Source organism: Euprymna scolopes, chromosome 32 (assembly GCF_053919585.1).
Source record: "Euprymna scolopes isolate OS-2025 chromosome 32, ASM5391958v1, whole genome shotgun sequence".
NCBI lineage: Eukaryota > Metazoa > Mollusca > Cephalopoda > Sepiida > Sepiolidae > Euprymna > Euprymna scolopes.
The window spans coordinates 37,129,945-37,142,997 of NC_136513.1; the positions used below are offsets into that span (position 1 = coordinate 37,129,945).

At 33.6% G+C, this 13,053-nt stretch overlaps 1 protein-coding gene across 2 annotated transcripts in view; it reads right to left on the minus strand.

Moving 5' to 3' along the window:
* Positions 1-13,053, minus strand: part of LOC145256265 (von Willebrand factor A domain-containing protein 7-like) — a 246,407-nt gene that overhangs the window by 4,057 nt on the left and 229,297 nt on the right. For both annotated transcript variants that reach the window (XM_080114941.1, XM_080114942.1), the window contains 3 exons: positions 12,370-12,469; positions 5,190-5,434; positions 1,572-1,686 (listed from right to left, as the gene is read on the minus strand). In XM_080114941.1, coding sequence (XP_079971067.1) covers positions 1,572-1,686; positions 5,190-5,434; positions 12,370-12,469 — 460 coding nt within the window. The remainder of the gene's footprint in view (positions 1-1,571; positions 1,687-5,189; positions 5,435-12,369; positions 12,470-13,053) is intronic.

The window sequence follows — 13,053 nt, forward strand, 5'->3', positions numbered from 1 at the left end:
TTACGACTTAGTAGTAGTACTGTGCGTTATTTGAGGTGAAATACGAAGTGCCTTCAATAAGTTTCCAGACTTTTTTTTTGTATGGGCACTTTTATTGATAGTACACACATGAAATTCTAGTCCGCTTCGAAGTAATCTGCATTGCACTTGTTGTTATTTCAACAACTCCTGGAAGGCCCATGGAAGTCCTCTTGTGTTAGTGTGTCAATGATACCCGTCACAGTCTCTTTCATTTCCTCAATTGTTTCATAACGACATCCTCTAAGATTTTCCTTGAGCTTAGGGAATAACCAAAAGTTTAATACAGAATTTTATTGCATATCGTTCTTCTAAAGTGTTCTCACGTCCAGATTGCATTTTTGAAATTCACCCGCTGTGACAACCAGGCATTAGTAGGGTGTATTCCAATTCATGCTGTAGCCGTTCATTTGAACTTGAAATCGTAAAAATTAGTCAGTTATCTCATAAGTAAGGCTATGACAAAAGCATATTCTTTTCATTGTCATTACTCTCGAGTATATATCCGACACAGTTAGACACAGTTAATCAACCGAGAACCACATCACTTTACATAAAAGAATATAAGATATCAATGGATACATACTGGAGAGTCAAAACAACGAAAAGAATATCCTGTTGTCCTAGCCCTACTCATAAGATATATAGCAATAACATACTGAAATTTCAAGAGTCTATAACAATTTTAAATGTCTGCACAAAAACGTCCGGAAATTTATTAAAGGCATCTCATAATAGTAATCTATATATATAAAGGACAAAAATCTGTTTAATTGTATGTATGTATGTATGTATGTATGTGTGTGTGTTTGTATGTCTGCCTAAATCTTTCGACAAAGGCGATGGATTTTCACGAGATTGGCATTATTTTAAGCTCGAGCCTTCGGACGACAAATATCGAATATTTGGCTAAAAACATTAATTCCTTCACTGGTTACTTTTCTACAGGGCGGGGTAGAAAAATTGTTCCTTCATGACAATTTAGCCAAACACGCATGCGCAAAACGTTCTTTCTTGAATTATTTTAAATAAAAAAAAAACGACCTAATTTTGCTCACGAGGTCATAGACTATTCAATATAGTAGCAGCGTCGTTATCTTAAGATTTTATGTTCGAGCCGCGATATCAGTTTTTTTTTTCCGATTTTTAAAGTTTTAATATTGAAACAGGGTTATTTATGCCATTTTTTTGTTCGTTCTTTTTGTCCATCACCTTCGCTTTTTTTTTGTTTTTGTTTTTGTTTTTCCGAGTTTTTTTTAAGAAGTTTTAACATCGTTCCCTTATTCTTTATTTTGCATCACGTTCGCTGTTTTTTTTCTTCGATTTAAAAAATAGTTCTAATATTAAAATAGGGTTATTAGGTTCGTTTATTCTTTATTTTCCATTTTGTTTTGATTTATTCCCCCCACACACCCGGGCAACGCTGGGTACCCCCTCTAGTATATATATATATATATATATATATATATATATATATATATATATATATATATATATATATATATATATATATATATAAACTCGTTTGAACAATAAAGTTTTTAAGTACTTACTTCGCAAGCTGTGATATTTACTATCGATGGAGGAATGACTTGGATGAGACATGTCGCCATATTGTTATTTGAATCTTGGATGTAAACGAACTCGTGCGTGATACAACAGTCGTTGCTGAAAAATGAACAAAAATATCATCTCAGATAACAAAAGATAAAAATTTATAACTGTGTTAACAAAAGTGGTTAACGACCACTGACTGATAACCTTGGTATGCCGAGTTCGAATCTAGTTCGTTCTACAGAATAACTTTCTCTTACAGATGCTGGAAACCTTCACAAAATCTCTCCTGTAAGTACCTGATATTTTCCCAGAAAGAATTCTAAGCAAAATCATGGCGTAATTTTATTATGAAAAAAAAACAAAAACATTTTAGTGAAGGCATAATTTTTTTTTTATTGCATCTCATCATATTAAAGGTTCATACAAGATTTCAGCCAGATCGGCACTGTAATTTCCAAGTATACTTTAGAGTAAATGTAGTATTGTGGTAATTAATCCCCATTAATTCCTATCAATCCTTAACTTTGTATCGAACGGATACCATAATATGGCAAAGTTGCAAAATCAAGTCGTGAGTTTATTGCAAGAAAAAAAATTCTGTGTCGGCATTAAATTTTTTTATTAAATATTATTATATGAGGACTCTTTTCAAGTTAAACTCTATTGAGAAATACGCATTTTGTATTGAGAATACAAACGTTAGGTAACCATTTGGTCTTCATAGGATAACTTTAGCTAATACTAGCAGGTCACCCAGTTGTAAAAACCGCATAAATATTATATTTTAATTAATGCAAAATTCTTATTCATTATAAACAGAAATATTGCAGGTATTAAATGTAACGTTAAATTCCTTTTAAAAAAATAAGTAAAAAAAAAACAAACACAAAAACAAAACAAAACAAACAAACAAAAAAAAACGGGAAAAACTGAGACATGACCATGGGAGTATTATGTTTTTTTCTAAACGGTTCACTTCTTGTAAATAATAAAAAAAAATACTCGAGCTGAGATCAAAACCAAAACCTGAAGACCGTGAGTTAAGTAGGATAACCATTAGACCAGCTTGTCACAATCTTTAACTATTGCTTTCAAACCCACTTATTCTTAACATAAGTAATCTATCATGTGAATGATTCACGCATGTGCCTTCGTGAAACAGTAAATAAACAGATAAAAATCCGAAGACCCCCACGTACCAATTTTTCAATTTTAACCTCTTATCAGCCCCTTTTTTCCAGATGAAAACTGATTACAAAGTTTTCTACATGTCAGAATAACTTATATATTAAATTTCAAGTCTGTAGATAAAAAAATTTGTTGAGTATGTAGGTTGAGAAGTGTCCTCACACACATATTCTCACTACATACATTTTTCACATTTAAAATTTCTCAATACAAAATGCGTATTTCTCAATAGATTTTAATTTGAATAGAGTATTCATTTAATATGCAAAAAAAAAAAAAAAAAAATTAATACCTACATTTTTTTTTCTCGCAATAAACTCATGTCATGGTTTAGTGACTTTGCCAAATTCTAACTAGAAAAATATCGGGGAAACGAATGTCAACAACAGAATATTCTTATATATGACATGTATAAATGAACTAACAAAAAGTTAGGTCAAAGCAAATAGCACAACTAGCCTTGCGCATGAATGACCACATAGAAAAGAGGCAAGATACGAGGGACATTCCAAAAGTAATGTCTCCTATTTTTTTATTCCGATCAAATGGATTAAAGGGGATTGCAAATTGATGATTGAACTTATGCACTCATGACCTGAAATTTTCATCTTTCTATAGCAGATATTGACGGTGTGAGACCCTAAGAAACCAACTTCTGTTATGGACATACGTCAGAAATAAGTGCGTCATTGAATTCCTCCACGCAGAAAAAAATTGAACCGATCAACATTCAACAGCGCCTGTTGAATGTTTACAAAGTTGATGCAGTGGATGTCAGCTCAGTTAGGAGATGCGTTCGTCGATTTCAGAGTAGCAATAGAGATGTGAATGACAAAGCACGTTCCGGACTTTTATGATGGAGACATCAGAAGAGGCTGGCAAAAGTGCATTGGGAATGGTGGTGACTATGTAGAAAAATAAATTTTTGAGTGCAAAAGGTCGATTGTTTTGAAGGTACCACTCCCGTCCTCATAGCTCTTACACTTTTTAGTTTCTCAGTTAAAAAGCAGGAGGCCTTACTTTTGGAACAACCCTTGTAGATACAGTTTGAGAACAGCATACAGGTTTAAGAAAATGGTAAGTTGTCACTAAGTCCAGATGTAAGAATATATATATATATTTTTAAAAATTTTTAAAATATTTTTTTATATTTTTTTATTTTATATTTTATATTTTATTTTATTTTTATTTTTTATTTATTTATTTTATTAATTTATTTATTTATTTATTCTTTATTTATAATTTATTTTCTATTTATTTATTAATTAATTTATTTTTTATTTATTTATTTTCCTTTTAGTGTCGTCTAACAACTCTTGCTGACATTTTTTTTAAGTGATAACCTGTACATTTCAGTTGACCTATATTATTTTGCCCTATATATTTTTTTTCGCGCCTTTAACATTTCCTGTCTTGGTCATTTTGACTTTTGTTTCCCTTTACTTTATTTTATATTTTATATTTAACTTCATCATGTTTTTTTTTCTCCTCTTTCTCTTCCATGATCTTTCTTATTTATTTTTATGTCTCGGAAGTAGAGTGAAAAGCATATTTTCTTTTTCTTTTATTAATATTATTGGAATCTTTTCTTTTTTCCTTGTACACATTTTTGTGAATTATTCCATGGATTTCTGCTTTTGGATTATTATGGACCATCTTCCAATTACGGGATTTCCCTGGATTTTACTTGTACAAATAGAAATTCTTAAAACTTTCTTGAAGTTTTACATTTGGGTTTTACCGTCACTGGATTTTTTATCTTCCACCAGACTATCCATTCACGTGTAATCACCTTTTTCTTCACCATATTCCCTCTACTTCACTTTTTTGTTTTCAAGTAAGATCTTTGACTTACTTGTTGTTTCATCAAATACTTCTGCATGCAAAATCCGATCCCGCATTTTGCTAATTCTTACCCTCTGATGAGAAGGAAAGTATTTCTTCGAAACTCCGCGGATTAAGGACTATCCATTTATCTAGTGTTTCCTTTTTAGATTAAATATGTTTTTAACTCATTTCAAAGTGTTTTTTAACATATTTTATTAACTGTTTGCTCATATATATATATATATATATATATATATATATATATATATATATATATATATATATATATATATATATATATATATATATATATGGAAATTATGCTGGAATGAAAGTGTGTAAAGGTCAGTTTTCAGCATGAAAATTAATTTTACAAACAGTACGTTTTGTAAATATTAATCAAATTGTGAACAATGTTATTATAATAGATGTACGTCCATGTTGTCGTTGGGAACCCAGGTTCTATTTACATGCTAATAAACTCACTTGGACGCTAATATCTATAAAATCACTAAATAACCTGAAAAGGGTTGATATGCCAGAAAGCAGAATCGACAAATTAATAAGAAAAAAGGTCAACTGAAAGGTCAACTGCTTACCTGACCATGGCTTCATAATAATCTTTATTTTCAACTCCATTATCGACTTCAACGACGTCCGTCGAATCCCGAGAAGCAAAGACACTGACTATTGGCGTGTGTACACTTCCCGGCTCAGCGCTCAAGGCAGCTGTCCAGCGATATCGGCAACAGGCATTCTCCGCAAAGCTCTCCAGACACATCTCCGTGTGATTCGCTGGCACCGTATAATCACATGACGGTGGACTTAGTGGACGTGGTGTCGTCTAGAAAAAAAAACAAAAAACAACAAAAACAAATGTATTATTTATTGTTTTCGTATTATTTGTATTATTCGGAGAATTGTTCTCAAGTTGACTGTTATTTTCACTACGTTTCAGTCGATGTGACCTCCAGCATTTTTCAGGTGTATCCTGTCGAACTCATTACCCTCGTGGATTAAACAAAAGGTTCTATTTGAAATTCTGTGCAGATCTCCGAATTCAACACAAAGATTCCCAAGTTCCACATGACCCACCTGAAGAAGGTCAGAGGTTACATCGACTGAAACGTTGTGAAAATAATCCAACTAATAAGAATTATCGATCCTCATTAAAAAAAATTCAGAAATAACAGGATTTTTGTCTAAATTTTGGACATGAAAGGTTAATATTGTTAATATTGTTGAGGATAACATGTAACGAACATGCGCGGAAACGCTCAAGAATTGTATGCCAACATCTATGTCCGGCCTACAACGAAAATGAGTTCGTCCAAGGGCTATAAAAAACCGATACCAGAGTCATTAGGAGAGTAACTGCCAAGGTTGCTCTGGTAATGTGTTGTGTTGAGTCATTTCGTTCGGGATCGTGTCGAATCGTCGGAGGTGTTCGGCTTCAAATCAACAGAGTTGTTCGGGATCGTGTAGTATCGAATCGTTGGAGGTGTTTGGGTTGAAATCGTTGGAGGTGGTTTGGTTGAAATCATTGGAGGTGTTTGGGTTCAATCGTTGGGGGTGTTTGGGTTGAAATCGTTGGAGGTGTTTGGGTTGAAATCGTTGGCGGTGTTTGGGTTCAATCATTGGAGGTGTTTGGGTTAAATCATTGGAGGTGTTTGGGTTCGAATCGTTGGAGGTGTTCGAGATCGAATGGACGGGGTTTGTTTGGGATCGTGTAGTGTCAAATCATCGGAGGTGTTTGGGGTTGAATGAATGGAGTTGTTCAGAACCATGTGAGGCCACGCGGACGAAATTGTTCGGGACTGTGCTGCCACATGCGATAATTTTTTTCTCTCTTCCCTCGTGAAGCAACATAAGATATCAAAATAAAGGAGAAATTCTATCCATATAAAATAATTTTTAATAGCAACTTAGTTAAGACAATAAAAAATAAAATGTTCGTGATAATAGTTGTCGCTTTGAAAATTTTCATTAATATTTTTTTCTACCCTTTTCGCGATCCTTTGATATTTTACAATTCGACACGTGACAATTACTTAGGTACCATTTGTTTTACTTTAAAATCAGTATTTTTCCAGTTTTTAGTGTAGAATCACTTAGTTTTATTGTGTAATAATTAACACCTTTAAAGACAGATTACGTTATTTCCTGTAACGTGAGTCGGCATTTTTTCAAATCTACATGAAATGCATTAAATTCCTTTAAAATTATGAAATAATTACATTGGAAATCCGGGGGAAAAGGTACCCCTCCTTGCAAAAAGCTGCTCAGTTGACTATCATAGAATTAATATTATTGGCTAATTTTTATATATTTTTCATTCGAGACTTTGCCCTTTCTAACGATACTAGGTTTGTGACCGTTTGATGCAGCTGTCAAAAGTTTTTACCAGGCATACAAACACACACAAACATACAGACGACTTGATCTGTTATATACGAGTCTTGCTATTTATGTGTATTATCCACATATGTAAATGGGTGAGTGCCACCACAACACTTTCTCACAGTTTTATAAATAACGTGTTGTGATCGTCTAGTAATGTTTGTATGTGTGTATATATTCATGTTTATATGCTTGTATGTGAGTGTATATATCATATAGATAGATACATAGATAGATAGGTAGATAGAGAGATAGATAGATAGATACTATCTATGTTAGTTTGTAATGTTCATTATTCTTTAGAAGAATTTTCATTTTTTTTTCATTTTTCCATTCTGTGAAATTATTACGTCTAACCTTGATAAATAGGTACCGCTCCCTTCTGCTTCTATTCTTTCTGTAACCAACAGTTGTATAAGTAACGTGTTTTGATCCCCTTGAAATGTTCGTATGTGTGAATATGTTTATATGATTGTGTGCGGTTATCTATACATGTCAGTTTGTATTATGCTAATGTTTATTGAGCGAGCAGCTGAGTGAGGGTGTTTGTACATCTATAATTACACAGATAGATACAATACAGCAAACAGGATACATAACAGTTTATAAATAGTTGTTTAACAAAGAAGCAAGCAACTTTGTCTAGTTCAACATCAGACCTGACTACAACTTGTATGTCTTCAAGCCCAACATAAACAAATTCCTGATGAACCGCCCCCTTAAGTAAGACACTTTATCAAATCTCCAATACTAACGATTACTACGATACTATCCCATTGATTACTGTACACGCAATAACCCTTATCTCCGAGTCGCTTCCGGGCCTTGGTAAGTGGTGACCAGCATGTAAAAAAAAGACAAAAGACACACACCTTCTTGAATAGTTCCTTGACGTGCTGTGCTGAAACTGAAGACACTCTTCCCCCAAATAAACATAACAACAAAGTTATATTCTATACACACATTTATTTTCCGTTTATAACTTTTCCCTTCTTGTTTACATTGTCGATAGTTGGTCCATAGATACTTCATTGAACCCAGAAACCAAATTTTTCCTGAGCCCACAACTCGGTGGCTCCTCTCAATTCCTCATCTGCTAGCGGACTGACACTCTTCAACTCTGACCCTCAAACTGACTAACTCTACGTATATAGAAAACACTATCTTCCTTTCTGTTATGTTTGACGTTCATCTTCGTCGCCAACTGTTATGTTTGCAGGTTGAACCAAATAACGTATAAGTCAAAACAAATGAAGTCTCAACAACAAAGGTAGATCAATAAGAAGTGTATTAGGAAAAGTATATTCACAGTATATTTACATAATGGTTGTCAAGTAAGAGAGTCTTGGCTGGAGAACATATCTGCTCTCGGCTCGGCCTTCGGTGGCTTCTGGTTAACACACACTCAGACTAACCGAGTCTTGCTATTTATGTGTAATATTATCCACATATGTAAAATAGTGGGTGCCACCACAACATTTTCTAATCATGCCATTGATATATGTAGAATTAAAATACCATCACCTGGTGCCTTTCACATATTTCATTTGTTATTATTTTTTGTCAGCTAAAATTCCTACCTTGTTTGTTTAACCAAAAATTCCTTTTCAAAGTTATTATTTATCCAAAAACTAAAATTCTTAATTTGTTTCTAAAATTTCATTCTATCAAGTTAACATTCCTGGTACATTTATTTAGCTTACAAAAAATTTAGACTACGAAACAACAGTCATAATAATAATCATCCAATTTACTTTGCGGCGTTTTCTCGGAACCAATAGTACAACTATACTATGGATATCCAGAGCCAAGACTCCTCCTCCCGACAATTGAAGAAAGTGATTTATTAGCAGAGCAAAAGCATAAGAAATTAAATAAATAAAAAAATGATCGCCGAAATGTTTTTTTACAAGGGGTTAATCACTTATCGAGACCCAGAGGCCACTTGAGGATAAGGGTTAATGAACATCAGGTGGTAGTGTAGTAATCGTTAATGGTTTAAATTGGATACAATTTGATTATTTAATGGGGACGGTTCAAGAAGAACCTGCTTATGTTAAACTTGAAGGCTACCATACGGTAGTCAGTCGGAAAGCAGGTCAATGAAACTGTGTTCCACAGGCGGGTAGGTTTAGGCACAGATAGAAAGTGAAGGAAATTGTTGATAGTGGTTGTACCTAGTCGAGTGTTTTTTTTGAAAAAGTCCGGTAAGAAGAGATCATAGATTGGAGTTTAGATGACACGTGCCATGAAAATAACGAGGCAGGCTCGGAACGTCTCTTCTGTGGGAAAGAGGTTGCAGGGAAGAGAAAAGGACATCACCTACTAAGTTCGAAGCTGGTTTTGGACTCTATCAATGCAAGATAGGTCACACCGAAGCAACTACTGTTCAGATGTAGCAACAGCATTCTATTTTAGGAGTACTTAACTCTTATACAGATAGAGGATTGCATCGACAGTGAGATACCTATTGAAGTGGTATAATGATCCAACCATTTTTCCAGAGATCTTGGCAACAGATTTTTTGAACTCTAAAGACAGGAAGATGCTTCAAGATTAGTTTCCGATAAGTCATGTAGGAGTATTTGATAGTGCGAGTAGGGAAGCAGTCAATTTCCATTAATCTGTGACTAAGATAAATGACCGGATATAGGATTTCCGATTTTGAGTTGATAAATTTAGGAGTCAGAGTTAGTTTGGACAGTTTCCAGTTTCAAGTTGTTGACAGGTTGCAGTTCGGAGCAGACCGTACAGAGCTTTAGCTAACCCTAACCCTACACCAAACGCAGACCCAAGAAAAGCTGACTTCAACCTCATGATAGTGATGACCTCGACAACCAGATTATCTCAGTTGGGTCTTAATTGAAACTTAACTAAGATGAGAACGTTAGCGTTTGAAGGTTAATTTTCTGCGATGGTATCACACGCACGAAAGTGTTGGAGTTTGTGTTTCGTTTTCTGAGAGAGAGAGAGAGAGAGAGAGAGAGAGAGAGAGAGAGAGAGAGAGAGGGAGGGAGGGAGGGAGGGAGGGAGGGGGGGAAGAGATTGATTTTGTTTTTAACATTTTTTTACTATTCTTTGTCACTTCCGAAGTGCGACTTTCTGTTTGTTACGTCATTATTCCCAGCTGTGTTTTGAATAAATTATTATCACGTTACATATTGTTACACCTTAACATGCAGACAGTGGCAGTGGTTTGGTAAGGACGTATCTTATACAGACACATGTCGGACATGCGCAACGTTATTATGTTGTAAGTAAAAAGTTTCATAAAATAAAACCTATTATCATAATGCAGTAGCAATGTATGTGTAACGCGTGTAAGACAATGGGGATAGATGAAAATTCAGATGCGTAGAAAGCATATCTGAATGAGATATGCGATGTGAACTATATTTAGGTTAATCTACGAGGTGCCTTCAATAAATTTCCGGACTATTTTGTACAGGCAATAAAAGTCAGTAAAAGTGCCCATACGAAAAAAAACAAAAAAACTCTGGGAATTTATTTATGGCACTTCATAGGTTTATTATTGTCCAATTTCTACTGTACACTCTTTAACCCTTATCCTTGAGTGACCTCTTGGCCTTGATAATGAGTTGATACCTATGAAAAAAAAAAAAGAAAAAGTCCAATGTGAACAAGTTCTAATTAAATCGTCCCCCTAAGTAATCCAAGTTACAAAATTCCCACTGTTTACTATGCTAAAATCACAATGACTAATGTATACCTATTAACCCTTATCCTCGAGTGGCCTCTGGGCCTTGATAAGTGGTGACACCCTTGTAAAAAAAAAATGCAAAGTCGATAAAGAGGGTGTTTAAATCCTTTCGTAAAAAGTCTGATATAATAAGAAATGTTCATCAAATTTCAGTTTTTATTCTTTTGAATGCACAATGTAGACACAACGTCTCATTGGAAAAGTATTTCAGATTTGCATTAAATTTTATCTATAGTCATCAGACACCAATTAATAATATTTTCTTAAATTTCAATTTTTTCTGAAGACTCCCAGTTGTGTTATTGAATGTATATAATTTTCTAGCTTGCACTTTTCAAATGCTTGCTAAAATCATGCATACACCTGACAAATCTTTTGTCATTATTCTCAAAATCAACATGGAGACGAAGTTATCAGCAGATAAGTTTTATTCACGATTAAGCTTTTTGGCCATCGACAAAAAGAGAAACATTAGTTGGTGTGTGGTACGACGACAGAGAGATGTCAATCATGCCTGACGGCTGCCAGTTTGCTCTCTTCTCTCTTCTGTTGCTTATGTTATCGCTTATATAGACATCAATTGATATTTCTGGATATGTATTACATTCTTCTGTTCTATTTTGAATTGAACAATTTATAAATCCTGACCTAACATGTAAACAGCTCTTTGTTTTCGTGATAATTACAATTCCGGCCATTTTTATGGGGACACAAGAACGTAGATCAAAATTCATCTGAAATATGCGTGTGTGCACACTTCTGCTTTTCATCGGCGTCGTCACGTCTCCATCTCTAACACCCCTAACCCACAAGCCTTTACTTTTTTAGTTATTTTCCAGACTTAAACTCATACAAAGGATTTTGCCTAAAATTAGACTAGACATAAGTATTCTAGACATAAGGTTTAGTATCATTATATCATTATTTTAATAATTGTAATTTAATTTTGTAAGGGGACTAGTGACAAAAACTTCTGCATGCAGTGAACTCACTTTATCTGTCCTAGTAGTGTTCTAATAAAACAATTAATATATATATATATATATATATATATATATATATATATATATATATATATATATATATATATATATATATTAGTGATGGGACGATTCCAATATTTTTCCCGATTCTGTTACGATTACCGATTCTGTACTAAATTCCCGATTCCGATACAATTACCTATTCCGATTCCGATTCCGATTCTTTAAAAATCTCTAAATATTTAACTATAAAAGTTTTATTTTGTTCCGATTACTGTCAAAACACATTTTAAATGTCTATATATTTTCTCAAACGTAAAAACACACTTATAGGGGAGGGAGTCTAGATATTTTAGTCTTACTGGAAGTTTAAATACATATATATCTATTATTTTATTATAACTACAAGCAGTGTGAGATATTTTTTAAACCAAAATCAAATAAAAAAGATGATTTAAAGAATCGATTTTGGCATCGGAAAATATGCTAAATTTTTTCCGATTCCGATACCAATTCCGATACCCACAAAAGCTCCGAATTTTCCGATTCCGAGTAATCGTCCCAACACTAAATATATATATATATATATATATATATATATATATATATATATATATATATATATATATATATATATACAACCGTTGCTTCAGTGGGTTGTGTTATTAATCTTACCATGATGTCGGCCTTTTTCCGAATCATTAGATCCACCATGTCATATTGGATTCCAGATTGGATTTTGGAATTGGCCACCGAAGCTGATACGGTGATTATCCTGAAAAAAAAAAAGATGGCGTTAATCATTCAGCAATTTATAAAGCGCGGCCATGAAGAACGCGAATAAATCTGTGTTGGCATTAAAAGTAAATTTATGTTTGATTTCGTTTAATATCATTAATATTGATATTCTTGATGTTATTAATTATTAATTAATTAGTATTTTATTTATAATAATTTCTTTTAAATGAGAGATCATTTCGAGTTAAAATTCGAGTTTCGTTGTTAATTAACACAATATCAATTCAAATGCATTTGTCATTTTGTTTTACTTCAGCTTTTTTCACATAACGGCGACACTTTGCAAGCGTGCTTTTCTCAATTTTAGATGCATAATGCTAACTGGATTTTGAATATAAATAATTATTTAGTAATATATAACGTATGATGGCAATGATGGAATGATGGCCAGAGTACAAGATCGTGGAGGAGACCTCTGACCCTGTTGAAGTCACAAATGAAGTGAAACAGGGATGTGTTTTGGCTCCTACCCTGGCCAGCCACATGTTCTCTGCGATGCTGACAGATGCCTTCGGAGACGCTGATGTGGACATTGGAATCAGGTACAGATTTGACGGATCA